This window comes from Erinaceus europaeus, chromosome 8 (assembly GCF_950295315.1).
Source record: "Erinaceus europaeus chromosome 8, mEriEur2.1, whole genome shotgun sequence".
NCBI lineage: Eukaryota > Metazoa > Chordata > Mammalia > Eulipotyphla > Erinaceidae > Erinaceus > Erinaceus europaeus.
The window spans coordinates 33,712,029-33,728,151 of record NC_080169.1 but is presented as its reverse complement, the minus strand read 5'-3'; the positions used below and the strand labels follow the sequence as shown (position 1 = coordinate 33,728,151).

Genomic DNA, 16,123 nt, shown 5'->3' with positions numbered 1-16,123 from the left:
CAGCTTCTGGTCTTGTGGTGAGAATGAGTAGGTGAGGCAGAAAATTCACCACTTGTCTTTGTCCTTGTCAGTATTCTTTGCTGTTCACATTTGTGTTACAAGTTTCCTTCATGAATTCTTTGTATTCCCACCTCTGCAGTTTCTCCTACTGGTTTGGTAATCTTGTTTCTATTCAGAGATGCTAGGATCTAAATTTCTTGAGGAGTGCTAGCCTATAATTTTCTTCATGCAGCCATCTTAGTCCCACCTCTGTCGAGTATTCTAATTTTTGTTCATTTTTCTTTCAGTGACAGAAATAGGGAAGGAAGAATAGAAAGAGAAAGTTAGGGAGACACTTGCAGCTCTATTCCACTGCAGATTAACTTTTCTCCTTGATAGTGGGAACTAGGGTCTTGAACCTGGGTCTTCACACATGGTAATATGTATATTCTACAAGGTATGTCACAGTCTGGCTCTTATACAGTACTTCTTAAAAACTTGTGAAATAAAACTATTAAGCCAATAGAAGTCCTAAGATGGTATAGTATTCTATTCTCCTTCCTATACATATGAGAGCAACTTATTCATGAGGCTTAACAGATATACTATTTAATTAAAATTTTAGTCCAAGAATCTTAACCTGTAAAGAAAACACTCTTCCTTCACAATACTGTTACTATGCTACAGACCATGTAGAACTGCACCCCCCAAATATATATTACTGTAATTGAAGTAGAAACCTTTAGAATCCATTAAAGATATATCTTTACAAATCACAAGGAACTTTGGAAACTGATACAGTACATAGTGAACAACTGATGAGCTGAGTCATATTCATAATGGTTAGTTCAAGATCACAGATTATTTAGCAATCCATTAACAACATTGCTGTTCCTAAAAAAATACAATCTGAGCCAATTCTTGCACAAGCTCCTAGAAATTATGAAGTTGGGTAGGCAAAATATGAGTGATAAATATTTCTTTTTTTTTCTTTCTGAGTTCATTTCTGATTACCTAAATCCTCAAATGTGATACCAGAGAATAATAGAAGGTAGTATTAAACCAAAATTGATGTATAATCTTAATGCCAATTTTTAATAGTCTCTACTAAGACTTAGAGAAATTCTACTGAGTGATTTTGACTTTCTTTCCCCAAAATAATGGACTTTTATACTATTATTTTGAGAATGACAACTATAATTTTTGATGGGGAAGCAGAATTGAGCCGTGTTTAATTAACCATCATTGCAATTCTACAATGTCCTAGAGCATTTTGATGAAATTCTGCCTTATTCAACTTTCTTTGAATGGTGATGTGATGGATGTCTATATATTAAATGTTTAATATAACAAGATGGGTAGTATTATTTGTTTTATAATTTTGTTTAAAAATATCTATTTTGGGGGATGCGTGGTAGTGCAGCAGGTTAAACGCATAAGGTGCAAAGCACAAGAATCCGGCATATGGATTTGGTTCGAGGCCCCCAGCTCCTCACCAGGGGCCGCGGTGGGGGGGGGTTGCTTCACAAGCAGTGATGCAGGTGTTCAGTTCTTTCTCTCCTCCTGTCTTCCCCTTTCTCTCGATTTCTCTCTGTCCTATCCAACAACAACAGCTATAACGACAATAAGAACTACAAGAAGGGTAACAACAAGGGCAACAAAATGGGAAAAAATAGCCTCCAGGAGCAGTGAATTCATAGTGCAGGCACTGAGCCCCAGCGATAACCCTGGAGTGGAAAAAATATATGTATTTTTAGGGGCCAGCAGGTTTATCAACTAACTGATAGAGAACACATATTACCATGTGTAAGGTCTATATGCAAGTATGTATGTATGTAGGTAGGTAGGTATTTTGAGAGATAAAGAGTGGGAAGAGAGAAAGCAGAATACTGCTCATCTCTGTCATGAAGTAGTACCAAGGACTGAATCTGTGTCCTAAACTGGAACTTCAGACATACAAGTTCTGCTCTCTATTAGGCTTAACTACTGCTCAGCCCTTATTTATGTTTCTTTCTTCTTTTTTTTTTTTTTTTTTCAGTTTGCTTGTTTCCCTTGTTTACTTGTATTTGCTAGAGCATTGCTCAGCGCTCAGCACTGGTTTATGCTGATGCTGTGGGTTGAACCTGAACCTTTCAGAGTCTTAGACATGAAAGTCCTTTTGTATAACTATTATACTATCTCCCTAATTTTTATTTCTGTTTTAAATGGTACTACAAAAAATATCACTAGTCCTTCTTTGTCAAAAACAAAGCAAAAAAAAAAAACCAAAAAAAACTCAGTATCTAAAACAGACTTACCAGATCCAACAGATAACTGAATTATCTAAAATAGTGATTTTAAAAAACATTTTGTTATATATCCTGTGCTGGGAAAAATATAGTTATTCAATTAAAATATTCAAAGGCATTATATATCTTTTTTATCTTTTTCTTTTCAAAAAATACTTTGATAGGACAAAGAGAATTTAGGAAGAGAAAAGGAGAAATGGAGAAGAAAAGAGACAGACATATGTGGTACTTTCTTCACCACTAGTGAAGCTGTTCCCCTGCAGGTGGGGAGCAGGGACTTGAACCCTGTGCATGGCAGCATGTGCACTTAGTGTGTATGGTTAACATGTGTGCTTAAATGGGTGCACCACCATTCTGCACCCCAAAAGGCACTATATCCTTAAGTTGATTTCTAAGCTTTGACTTCTTAACCTCAGTATAAACAAATATAAAGAACCAGATTACTGCTATAAGTCTTACAGATAAATTAATGTTGAAGCCAGTTAATGCATGCTTAATTTTCATTTTACTTTTATCATCAGTAAGAGATATGTATAGCTTGGTACTCGCTTATTACTATTTTAAAATGGTTATTATTGAGAAAGCTGATGTATTGGAAGAAAAATTGTGCTATCCTGGAATTATCATATGGATTACATTTTTTTTCATATTAATTTAATTTATTTATTCCCTTTTGTTGCCCTTGTTGTTTTATTGTTGTAGTTATTATTGTTGTTGTTGTTGGATAGGACAGAGAGAAATGGAGAGAGGAGGGGAAGACAGAGAGGAGGAGAGAAAGATAGACACCTGCAGACCTGCTTCACCGCCTGTGAAGCGACTCCCCTGCAGGTGGGGAGCCGGAGTTCGAACCGGGATCCTTATGCCGGTCCTTGTGCTTTGCACCACCTGCGCTTAACCCGCTGCGCTACAGCCCGACTCCCACATATTATGTTTTTAAGCACATTTTTCTTTACCAGCATCAAATAATGTAGTCAGCTAAATATTTGATAATGATATCTCTTATTGAAATAAATTATACAATCAACCTCTGTATAGGTAGATTTGTTTCTTAAAGTCATTTTCAGATTTGATAATGAGTCAGTCTGAATTTGGAGTAGCTGGGCTTGGGTTTCCAGTGAAATATTTTGGGCACATGAATCATTGTATGTGAATTTCCAGTTCAGCAAATGTATTGGAAGTAGTAATTCAACCATCACATCTTTACTTGAAAATACATGTTGTAGAACTTTTCCATACCATGCCTGGTTTTGATGTGTATTATTTTATTGAGGATTGATACTTTGGTATACTTAGAAATACTTAAGTGGTGAGCTTAAGGTTTAGGAGAAATTACTGAATTCTAAATTAGCATAGTACTAAAAGAGACATTTTGAAAAATAGAATTCTAATCAACGGGTCTGACATGCTCAATTAGTCTTTGGATAGTAAGTTATATAAAATATAGTAGGATATATAAAATATTTTTCTCAGCAGGGTATATTTCTCTAATTCATTTCTTGTTTTCCAAACCAGTACTACGCTTTTAAAAAATGAGTACAAATCTTATATTTGATAAACCATTTTTTACAAAGAAACACAATCATTTCATCTCTTGTCCATTTATATAGAGTGCTCTGCAATATCATTCTTAAGAATGTATAGGGCATAATTAACAGGTCACTAATTGTACTACTAGGTGTTATAGACAGTGTTACTCCTAGTTCTCTGTTTAATATTTTTGAAGGATTATAGTCATATTTCTGTATTTGCTGGTTGATTCTTTTCTACAGTGTGTTCTTAATTTATATATATACTTATTTATTTTCCCTTTTGTTGCCCATGTTTTTTTATTGTTGTATTTATTATTATTGTTATTGATGTCATGTTGTTGGATAGGACAGAGAAAATGGAGAGAGGAGAGGAAGACAGAGAGGGGGAGAGAAAGATAGACACCTGCAGACCTACTCCACCACCTGTGAAGCAACTCCCGTGCAGGTGGGGAGCTAAGACTCCAACTGGGATCCTTATGCCAGTCCTTGTGCTTCGTGTCACATGCACTTAACCTGCTGCACTACCGCCCAGATCCCTGTTTGTAACTTTCTATACCATTCTCATCAGTGATGGTTATTTTCTCTGATTTCTGAAATGTATATTAGTTTGCATAAGTTAGAATTCATAATGGTGTCATCAGTTGGATTTTTAGCAGTAATGGAGATGTTAGACAATTAAAATACACTTTTATTCAGCCCATAAGATTACATTATACATTTCAGTGTTTAGTTCCCGTCAGTACCATGGCATTGAACTAAGTTTATGTAGAGGATTGTGAATTTGATCAAATTGAGTAAAAATCATTGAAATTTTAAGGTGGTTCTAGTTGTCTACTGTCTGTTCTTTATTACCAAGGAAGGCTTTCAGAATGTATACAATACATTTTAAAATAGGCAAGATGTGAGTTCAAGTGCCTGGTCCCTCCTTACCTCCAGGGGGAAAGTTTCACAAGCTGTGAAGCAGTGTCGCAGGTGTGTCTCTCTGTCTCTCTCCCTCTGTACCGTCCCTCCCATTTTCAGTTTTTCTCGGTGTCTACCCAATGAATAAACAAATAAATTAGTTAATTAAAATATGTTTAAAATATAGTGATTAAGTTGACAAAATGGAATGAAAGACAACTACCAGGTGGTTTCACTCATATGTAGACTCTAGAAAACTAAAAGCAGCCTGTAACTGGAAGAAAGAAGACATGCTAGAGGAACAACAAAAATGAAACAGCCTATCTGTAGTAGAGAAATTCAGGTGAGCATTATGAAGCCAAAGAAGTGGGCAGAAGCCTGGCAATAGAATGCATTTAGTCTTAAATGATTGTTCCTTGGTACCAGACTGTCAGGAATGGAATCTCAGCACTCTTTAACTTGCTAGCTATGAACCCAAGTCTTTAATCTTGATGTGTTTGAATTCCTCATTTATGAAATGAAGATAATATGCCCTTTGGTGTTGTTGAGCTTAAGTGAGTAAAAAAATCAGAGTGTTTTATTTATCATGGTATTATCTGCATTATGCTATTTTAATATATTATTATTTATTTATTAAATAAATATTCATATTTATTTAATATATTATTGATTTAGTATGACCATTATTTGTAATAATGATTTGATTCTACTAGAGGAGGATGCAAACCTTTTCTTTTACTCTAGTGGCAATAATGCAACCTCAAAATATCTGGTGATATCAGAGAAAGTAGAAAACTTTAGATGAAATGGCTTTGAATAGGTAAAAGCAATTATGTGCACAGAGAAATTAGTCAAGTAATTGCTATTAGAATAAGTGACTCATGGAGAGAGCAGATTTGTGAAAATATGAGGAAAATTGTTTTTATTCTCTAAGTAGTAATAGAAACAAAGTCATTTCACTCAAAAGGCAATGAATGAATAGTGGTTAATGAAGATTTGAAGAAAGAGAAAGCAGAAGTCACTGAACTACCTGGATAAATACTTAATTGACTAAGTAATATATTCTCATCCTGGGGCAGAATGAAGACTCTACTTGAAGTTTGTAGCTCTTGAGGAATTATGCTGAGGTAGAAAGGGATACAATCACTTGAGATGTTTATTAAGGACTAAATGTCTGTACCTAGTCAGTTTATATGTTGGAGCCACAATTCACTCTTCACATAAACCTCCACATTGAGAATTAGGGCTCTCCTTGTTTCAAATATATAAAGAGAGGCAGAAGGTGAGATGAGTTATATACTCCAATGCATAAACAACAAAAGGTACATAAGACTCTAGCTTGGTCTTAAGAGGCGCAGCATGACTCACACTCACTCTCCCATAGATGGATGATACTTAGGCCCCACCCACTAGATCTTCTGTATTTTATTATTTATCAACATCAATCAAAGGAATTTTAAGAGAGTTCATATCAGCAGAACAGTTTGATTAGGGAAACAACAGGAAGGTGAAATCTGCATAGGGCGATGACATTGATAAAGGAAGTCACAAAGTAACATTCAACATCTATTTCTATTTTAAAAGTGTGTTGGTATGCTGGTGGTACTGAGGGTTTTTTGCTATCAAAACAGCTTTGTGAAAGCAGGATAACTGTATCTTCTACTTCAGGAAAGTTTGTGAGGTGCTAAGAGAGAGAGAAAAGAAGTCAGTTGCCACCTCAGCTGATTGTATGAAGAACAGCCTTGCCACATTTCTTTTAAGGAAATGGGAATTGGGGGCCCCAGAGATAGCTCACAGGGTCAAGTGTATGCTTCCTACTGTGCATGCCCCCTCATGATATATGAGTACCATGGGGTCTGGGAAGTTCTGGTGTTATGGTCTCTCTGTCTCTCTCTGTCTCTCTCTCTCTATCTTTATCTCTCTCTGTTTATAAGAAGAAAATATGAAGACATTAAGAAAAGCCATGAATATATAGAATTTTGTCATTCATGAGAGTACAGAGGATAGCTTGGGCTGCTTACGACAACTGAAAAGGAATTTCCTACAATCCAGAAAATAGAAATTTAACACCAAATCAGAAGCAGATAAACAGAATGATGAGTGATAGTAAAAATTATGAAAGAAAGGTACACATTTTGTTGAAAAAACTGATTATTAAAGTGAATGATGGAATTTAAATTCTCTTTGGACAGTTTCTTCTTCATAGTGGAACTATTATCTATATGCTTTCGTTTCCTTTTTATTCCTTACTGTGAACTTTGTTGAGCTTGATATCTTGTACAGGCAGAAGTAAGAGTAGGCCAGGCTGTGACTCCATAAGTTACCAAAGTTCAGCTCTACTGTGTTGTCTCCCAGACTAGACGGCATGGCTGGTCCTGGGAAGCTGAACAGGCCTGAGCATGAGCAGGAGAAGAAGCCGGGGGCGGGGGAGCTGGACTTCTAGCCGCCTGGGAGTTAAATAACTTGGTTTAAGTCCACCAGTGTATGCTAATTGTGTCCTCAGGTTAGCTTCAGCTGTATGCTTATCAAGTCCTGAAGTCCTATTCATGGGCTGTGTCACAAGAAGAAATCTTCAAAAGAGTTATCACACCCACAATCAACACTTCACCCACAGTCAAAGTGTGAATAGTTCTTTGCCACAGATCACTGGAACAGTTCCTATCCACCATCCCTAGGTAACCTCAGATCTTCACTCATAGACTAAGGGTTTGATTACGTCTTATTTTGTCAGTTCCTTTGCTTTCTTTTGATACTACCTGATTTTTTTCTACTGCCATACCACCCTGAACATGCCTGATCTTGTAAGAAAACCACATACTTATTTTTTTTCTTCTTATTTATTTCACTTAGCACAAACTCCTCTATTTCCATCCACATTGAAGTACAGGGCAAGATTTCACCATTTCTTATGTTCGATTAATATTGCATTAAGTATATATAGCATGGCTTCCTTTTCTACTTATGTGTCGTTAGACACTTGGATTGCTGCTAAATCATGGCTATTATAAGTGATAGTGAATTAATATAGGTAAGGACATATCTTCTCAGATAAGTGTTTTTCCCACTTTGGACATAAACCCAGGAGAGAAATTGCTGGATCATAAAGCAATCTATTCTTAATATTTTTAGAAATACTGTTGTCCCTAAAAGGCTAGGCCAATCAATTAATGTTCATTCCCATCAATAGGGTATAAAGACTCCCTTTTCACCACATTCCAATCAGCATTTATTTTTCATAATTTTTAAATATTTTATTGAGGGGGTTAATGCTTTACCACGCAATCATTATCACATGCACATAATATCATTTGCACACTGGGTACCCACAGTTCGCTTCTTCCCCTCTTCCCCCCCACCCCCAGAGTTCCTTGCTTTGGTGCAATACACCATGCACTGTTCATAGTTCACTTTTTTGATGTAGGCCATTTCCAGAAGAGTGATGTTTTATCTCATTGTTATTTGGACTTGAATTTTACCGGTTTTAATATGTGTTTATGAGCATTTTTTCATGTGTTTGTTGGTCATATGTATAATTGGTGAAGTGTTTGTTTTTCCCCAGTTTAAAAATTTATTCACTCATTTATTTATTTTGAGAAGACCAGAGCCTCACTTGGCATATATGATTCTAGGGACTGAACTCAGGACTTCATGCCTCAAGTATTAATTCTTCTACTGTGTCACTTCCTAGCAACATTTTCTCATTGTTCTGGATTCTTAGTATATCTTTGGCATTAGTTCACTGTCAGATGTCCTGTTCAGTAGGAGTTGATTTGTTTTGCCAGATCTTCCATTTCATGTTAACTTTTATGAAGGTATGTGAGTATGATTGTTTTATTTTTATATTTGACTCTCCTATTTCCCCAAACTCATTTTTGTTTGCTTGTTTGTTTATTTTTACTAAAGCACTGGCCAGCTGTTGCTTATGCTGGTGCCTGGGATTGGACATGATACCTCAGATCTCAGTTATGAATGTTGTTTAAATAACTGTTATCTTTTCTTCTTGGCCTATAACACCATTTTTTGAAGATTTTCCATTCTACAAAGTATATTCTTGGCTCCTTTATTGAAGATTAATGGTTCATGCATATGAGCATTTATCTGTTTTATTTTTTAATATTTAATTTTATTCACATTTTATTGCATACTTTCACTCTTTGCATTTATTCATTACCAATGTTGCAACCATATAACTGGACATATAAAATTTTTACATTTGTACTTTATTTTTTACAAATTTTCATTTTTTAAAATTTTTATTGAAACAAAATTATTATTATTATTATTTTCCATTTCTGGGGCTTCACTGATCCAGGCTGATTGGCTGATTGTTTCAGGTAGAAAGAGTGAAACAGAGAGGGGAAAAGAGAAGGTAAAAAACCACAGCACCAAATTTTTCTCCAATGTGGTAAGGGCCAGAATCAAACCTGGATAGCTTGTGTGGCAAAGCAACACTATCCAAATGAACTATTTTGCTGACATAGAACAAAATTATTATTATCATTTAAACAATTTACTATATTTATTTATCTATTGAGTAGAGATAGCCAAATCGAGAAGGACAGGAGTGAAAGAAAGGGACACAAAGAGACACCTGCAACACTGCTTCACCACTTGCTAAGCTTTCCTCTGCAGGTGGAGACTGGGGGCTCAAACTTGGATCTTTGTACATTGTAACATGAACCAGATGCGCCATCATCCTGCCCTAGATAAAAATTATTTTCAGATGTTTAATTTAAGAAAGAAGAGTAAAATCCTTCAGAGGAATAGCTCATCAGGTAAGGTGTCTGTGTGCCTTGCCAGATGCTGTAAGCTCTGGCCCCACATGAGAGTGTCACAACACTGGGGGCAAATCTATGACATTCTCTCTCACACACGTGCTCTCCACATCTCTCTTTATTCTTTTCACTAAACTTTCATTTTTTATTTATTTTATTTTTCTCTCTTCTTTTTGACTTTCGAGCTTTACTGAATAATGGTTTACAGTTTAATCCTTTTTTCCCCCACAACACCCATTATCAAAGGTCTGTGAGAACTTTTTTCTGCATTCTCAATTGCATCACATTTATCTGTATGTTTAATTCCAATACTATGGTTTTTATTACTATGCATTTGAAGTAAAGTATGACTTAAAGTGAGGGAATTAGTCCCTTACTACTTTAAAAATTGTTATTTATTCATTGTATAGATAAAGAAATAAAGAGGAAGACAGAGAGGGAGAGAATAAAAGACATCTTTAGCACTGCTATATGGCTCATGAAGCTTTCCCCCTGCAGGTGGGGACTGTGGGCTAGAACCCAGGTCCTTGTGCATTGTAACACGTGAATTCTACTGGGCGCATCGCTGCTCAGTCCTGTCCTTTCATTCTTATTCTTTTCTCCTCAGGATTACTTTGTCAGTTATGGAACTTCTGTAGTTCCAGACAAATTTCAGTGACATTTGTTCTGTTTCCTTGAAGTACCATTGTAGAAGTTTATTGAATCTGTAGAATTGTTTTCTTAGAAACTTTTTCCATGTAGGGTGGTTTCTGTATAGTTCAGTCCATTTTTCTACAGATTAAAAACATATATGTATATATATTTAAATGTTTATAAGACAAAGAGAGAGGGAGGGAGGGGAGAGGGAGTAAGAAATATCCAGAGCAGAGCACAGCGCAGCCTACTTCTGGCGTATAATGATGGTGGAGAATGATCTTGGGACTTAGGGGGACTCAGATATGCCATTCCTGTGCTGTGTAACATTAAACAATTTTCCAGGCCTGTGATATGTGTTTGTAAACACCATTTCTTTTGAGGTATCTTGGTCTTGCATCTATATACACTATCTTTAATAGCTGTGCTAGCCAAATGGGCTTTGAGAAGAAGAACTGGAAGGACTTTTAGGAGGGTTGCTAAAAATAGGTACCATGAAGCAAAGGCACGTAAACTTAAATTCTAGCTTCTCATTCAATTAGATCTTTCTTAGGAAAGATAATATCCATTCTGTCTTCATAGATTCTCCAATGAATTTAGCTTTAAAACAAATATAGAGCTTTTTGAGAGGCCATATTTTTGCTGCTCTGCATATATGCTGCCAAACTTTGTTGTTTTGTACTTGTTGACCTATCTTTTATTATAGGAGGATGTCTCATCTGAGAATCTAGAATGTTAGAGAGAAAATTATATTAATTTACACTAAGCCTTTATGCTAGGTACAGTACATATGACAATTCATTGACCATCCTCCCAATATTAGCTAGTTTAGCTAATTTCCATTTTTTCCCAAATAGAACATTGTTTTTACATAAATTCCTGTAAACACTGAATAAGACCTTTAAAAAATAAGTTAAAATGCTAATACAATTTTTTTTTTTAGATTGAGGCAGAAAGGCAGAGAGAGAAACAGAAAGAATACACAGTGTCAAAACTTCCTTCAGTGTGGTAGGCTTGGTCTCGAAACTGGATTTCACACATGGCAAAGTGGCACACTGTCTATACAAGTTATTTTGTCCCTTCAAGGGGTAAATATTTTTTACTGTTTTGTTGACCTCAAACAGGAATAGTCAGTTGTTCCAACAGCAAATAGTGCTGGGTATTAAAGAGTACATTTATGGCAAGAGTATTATTACTACATGAATTTTTATCAAGGCTGTAGGAGATAAATTTACTGTTAATTAATTACCAATATATTATGGAAAAACTCATGCATATTAAAAATTTCTTGGGAATAGATTACTTTTCTTGTTATTATTGTTATGCTTGTGACAAGATTTGGAAGAACATATCCCTCAGGTACAATAAAATTATTTCAAAACTTTTAGGATTTATGTATTAAGGAAACATTGTCTTTTGAGCATGTGACTTGAATCATAGTTAAGTGAAAAGTAGTATGAGCCATCTGATAAATGATTTTTTTTCACATTAAACAGTCTTAACATTTTTGAGCATGCTGACTTTGCAAGGATTTATAGTTCCCTGCCTTCTTGCTGGAGTTACTTCAGCTTTCTGTGATGCATTCCAGCTAATCTAGAGGTTAAGGCATTGCTTGATCATGGATAGATCTGATTGCTACTCAGCCCTGGAATTCTTTCTAAAATTCCAGAATGTGGGCTAGAAATTGACTTTGGGAATCCAATAAAGTTGCATGTCTTGGCAGTCATCCAAGCTAAATTTATAGACTAGAAGAAATATGGGCTTTCCATTGTTCTCTTTTTCACCTTTCTGGGGTTTCGTGTGTGTGTGTGTGTGTGTGTGTGTGTGTGTGTGTGTGTTAATTTATCATTTTGCTGACATTGGAGTGGAAAAAATCTTTGAGGGAATCAAGCAAAAAGAATCTTCTCTTTGGATTTTCCAGATCTTAATAAACTTTGACATGATCCTGTGCCAAGTGTGAATATCTTCTTCTTTTGTATAATGTTGGTATTATAAAATAAGAAATTGTTATTGAAAATGAATCATGCTAGCATAACAGCTAATATAAATGTCTGCCTTTTTAGGGACACCTCCCCAATTTCTCTTCTTCCTAAATTATGTGGGAATCTTCCCTTTGAGATACCATCTGAGAAAATGTGATAATATGCATTGTTTCTGTTCAATCTGTGAAATGTTAATGGGGGCAAGCAAGCAATCTCTGAAGACTCTGCTAGACTCTGGTCTTTTTGTGTACATCTGATACTCTGTAGTGCATGGAGATACAAGCAATCCTTCCGTATCTGATGTTTGAAAACCTGTCTTATGCTTACAGAATGGGTTTGCTGTTGTGAGACCCCCAGGCCATCATGCTGAAGAATCTACAGCCATGTAAGTACTAGGGACTGCTGCCCATCTCTAAGTGCCACAGTTCCTGGCAGTCACCTGCCCTGTGCATGTCTCTGAAGCCTCTAATTGTTAGCAGATGGACTGAGAAATCTTGCGAGGTACTCCCAGAAGCAGATTTATGGCTTCAGAGATCATATAGCATTAAAAAAATGCTCTGAACATTATTTATAATAGTTTTCCTGGCTGATTTTCTTTCTTATTTCTCTGTTCTCTATTCCACAGGGGGTTCTGCTTTTTTAATTCAGTTGCAATTACGGCCAAATACTTGAGAGACCAACTAAATATAAGCAAGATATTGATTGTAGATCTGGTATGTATTCTTAGCCAGAGCTGCATTTTCAGTGACTCTAGATAAAAAGGACTGAATTTGTATTTCTGTGCGGTTGTCTTGCTTTTAGCACTTGCACACAACTAGAGGGTGTGTTTCCTTTGAATGTGGAAACTCATTAAATTCAGGATTGCAGTTCTGAAACCATAAACATTCGCGTTTCACTTTCATGGTGTTAACTGCAATTTAATGAGAAGAAGGCCCAGATCAGGGCAACTTTTATGGTGCTTAAATGAATTGATACTTCCACAGTTAAAATAACCCAACAGAACCTGAATTTACTTTTCCCTGCAGAATATACACTTTAAATAGTCAGATGTACTGGAAAGAATGTTGTTGCTTTGGTAACCAATTGGCTACTTCCAACAGTTAGAAATTATGTTGCTTGTTGTGCAACAGTGATATTATTAAAACAAGTCAACATGTCATTCTGTCTGCAGAGATCTCAGGTCATATATGCCAGTTTGGGATGATTCCCAGCAGGAAACCTGAGTGATTAAAAGTCAGAGGCATTAGATTAGTCTTGCATTTTGAGATGATGCATTCTTACACAATAGAGTTATAATTTGTCTAACAAATGGCTTGTTTAAATGCAGATGACACTTGGCATGTTGTCTATAGTATATTCATGAATAATGAGCTGGAGATCTGCCCTATACAAAAGGACCAACCCAGGAAAGGGTGAAAAAGAGCTGAGTGGTGATTTATGAGCCCCGTTTTCAGTTTGCCTCCAGTTCACGAGGAGGTGTAATAGGTTGTCTGACAAAGCATAGACAGGAAATGAACTCTGGCATCCAAAGCGAACCTGCTACATCTGCACTTAATTAATTTTTGCAGGTGATAAAAGATTTAAAGGCAAAATATGTTAAAGGTTTTTTTTTTTGAAGTGCAGGACTTAATAGTCTAAATCTTGTTCATATCTGCACTCATAATTAAATCTTATTGGGAAGTCATGGCCTCACCATTCACTCTCTGATTCAGTTAAGTAGGCACACCAAAGGGTTGAGAGAGCACACAAACAAAGCCCTGTGAAGCAACACTTAGTTAAGATAAAGGTAAAAGGAAAGAAAACTGATAGTTTTTTCTAGTGCTGGCTAGGCATAAATATTTTCCACATACTGAATTGTAGCCTTCCATACTGTATTGTCAGCACTTTGGTGCTGAACTTTCCATGTATTTTCCATACATACTTAAATTTCATTGTAGCTTATAGATCATCATTCAATAAATGTATCGAAGCCCTAAATATACTACAACAACATGGACTCAAATTTTTACATAAAATAAGGCATCAATACCTACTTTCCCCATGTATCTATAAAGATTTGCATGATTTATAAGATAGTGCATTTAAATATTTTATTATTAATATTGTTGATTTAGCACAGCACTAAAAAAGTCTGGTTTTAAGGCCATCATTTCACATTTATACTTTTGTATGTGTACCTCTCTATACCCTACACCATAATTCCCTTCCCTCTGATAGCCACCACTGGTTTCACAGAAACTAAAGAAAATTTGTCTACTATTTTCTTTGCCATTTCACTTGCTTTAGCACATGAGTGAAATCATCAGTTGTTGTGTTTCACCTCTTCACTTAATTTACTTAATATATTCTCCTCCAGTTCCATCAATTGTGCCCTAAATGATACAATATCATACTATAGAAAATTTAAAGAGTAATAATATCCCCTAAGTACTACAAGCCTGGTATAAAGATAAACCTAAAACTTAAAGAATGAATAGCAAATGAATACCAAGGACTGTGGGGAAAATGTTCTATACTTTCTCAATTTAGCAAAATTATGTAGGAATTAGATTGACAAGCATTCTCTTCTATCCTTAAAAATATTTTAACATTACTTTCTGATGTTCTGGTATGGTTTAATAATTTTATGATGATCATCAGTAACAAATAAGAGTCCAATTTGAAAAGACATTGGTGATATTCCAACATGAATGTAATTAATCATATAATACATACACTTAAAAAACTAAATGTGCACCTTGTAATAGAGGGATACCTTATACTTCAGGAGACCCGTGTGTTAAAATTTTATTTTTGTACACTAATTCAAAATAATAAGAAATAAAAGATTTTTGTAAAAATTTTGATGTAGTTTATTAAATAATCACTTAGTAGCTTAGAAGTAAGGTTGCTGGACTTTAACTATGAATTTATTCCATTGCACTCAAACATAAAGAATATTAATTTCACAGTTGGTCCTAGAAGAGGAGTAGTTTTTGTGTTAAATTCTTTGAATATATGAATTTCTGTCCAAAGGGTTGCCTCTGAGATCATCACTAGCCTGCATTTTCTTACTTTCAAGTCTTCCAAATACTGCAGCTGCAGGGGTACTTTGAGGAAATTCCCATTTCTTCCAGCTGCTGAGAAGGAAGCTTTAAAGTGCCACATGGTGCTGACACAACAGTTCTTAGCTAACAGGTCTGTTCCGCAAGTTAGCAGATGAGAAGAGGTAAAGATTTTAATGGGGGGAAAATAATAACTTCATTCCTACTTATCAATTGTAATTAACTTTGACTAATGGTTGTGAACTAACTCCAAAAATATTTGGGCCAACAGAAGACTGAGCTACTCATCTCTGACTCAACTTTATCCAGCAATTTTGTACACTTGCTTAATAGAGAGTCAGAGCTCTAACTCACCTTTTATTTGTCCACAGTCAAATTCAATGGCATTGAGTATTTTAGGTAGAAATGATTCCAGTTCATCTGGGGAAGCACAATTTTTCCACTTCTCCCCAAGAAGGAGGAATAGAAGGTTAGGTGCATATTCTTTTCAACTTCCAAGAGACTGGCCATTATTAAGCCCATTGAGTGAATCTGTTCTCGAAGGAAGATTTGTATGACTCAAGTAGGTTTTATGTAATGTGATCTTTTTTATTTTTAAGTTTATTATTGGATAGAGACAGAGAGAATCTGAGAGGTAAGGGGAGACAGAGAGGGAGAGAGACCTGCAGCCCTGCTTCACCACTCATGAAGTTTTCCCCCTGTAGGAGGGGACTGGGGGCATGAACCTAGGCCCTTGCACACTGTAACATGTGCGCTCAACCAGGTGCGCCACCACTTGGCTCTGTGTATTGCGATCTCTTAAAAGTTGAAAATAATACTCCTTTATACTTTGATTTTATTTTTTTATTTGTATTTACTTATTGGATAGAGACAGCCAGAAATCGGCAGGGAAGGGAGTGATAGAGATGGAGAGAAACAGAGAGACACCCACAGCCCTGCTTTACCACTCATAAATTTTTGTCTGTGCAAGTGGGGATCGGGGCCTCAAACCCA

The 16,123-nt window shown here is 35.8% G+C and overlaps 1 protein-coding gene across 6 annotated transcripts in view; it reads left to right on the top strand.

Annotated features, from left to right (window-relative positions):
* HDAC9 (histone deacetylase 9) overlaps positions 1–16,123 on the top strand; it is a 1,141,821-nt gene that overhangs the window by 880,835 nt on the left and 244,863 nt on the right. For all 6 annotated transcript variants that reach the window (XM_060196121.1, XM_060196126.1, XM_060196123.1 and 3 more), the window contains 2 exons: positions 12,416–12,471; positions 12,712–12,799. In XM_060196121.1, the coding sequence (XP_060052104.1) occupies positions 12,416–12,471; positions 12,712–12,799 (144 nt within the window). The remainder of the gene's footprint in view (positions 1–12,415; positions 12,472–12,711; positions 12,800–16,123) is intronic.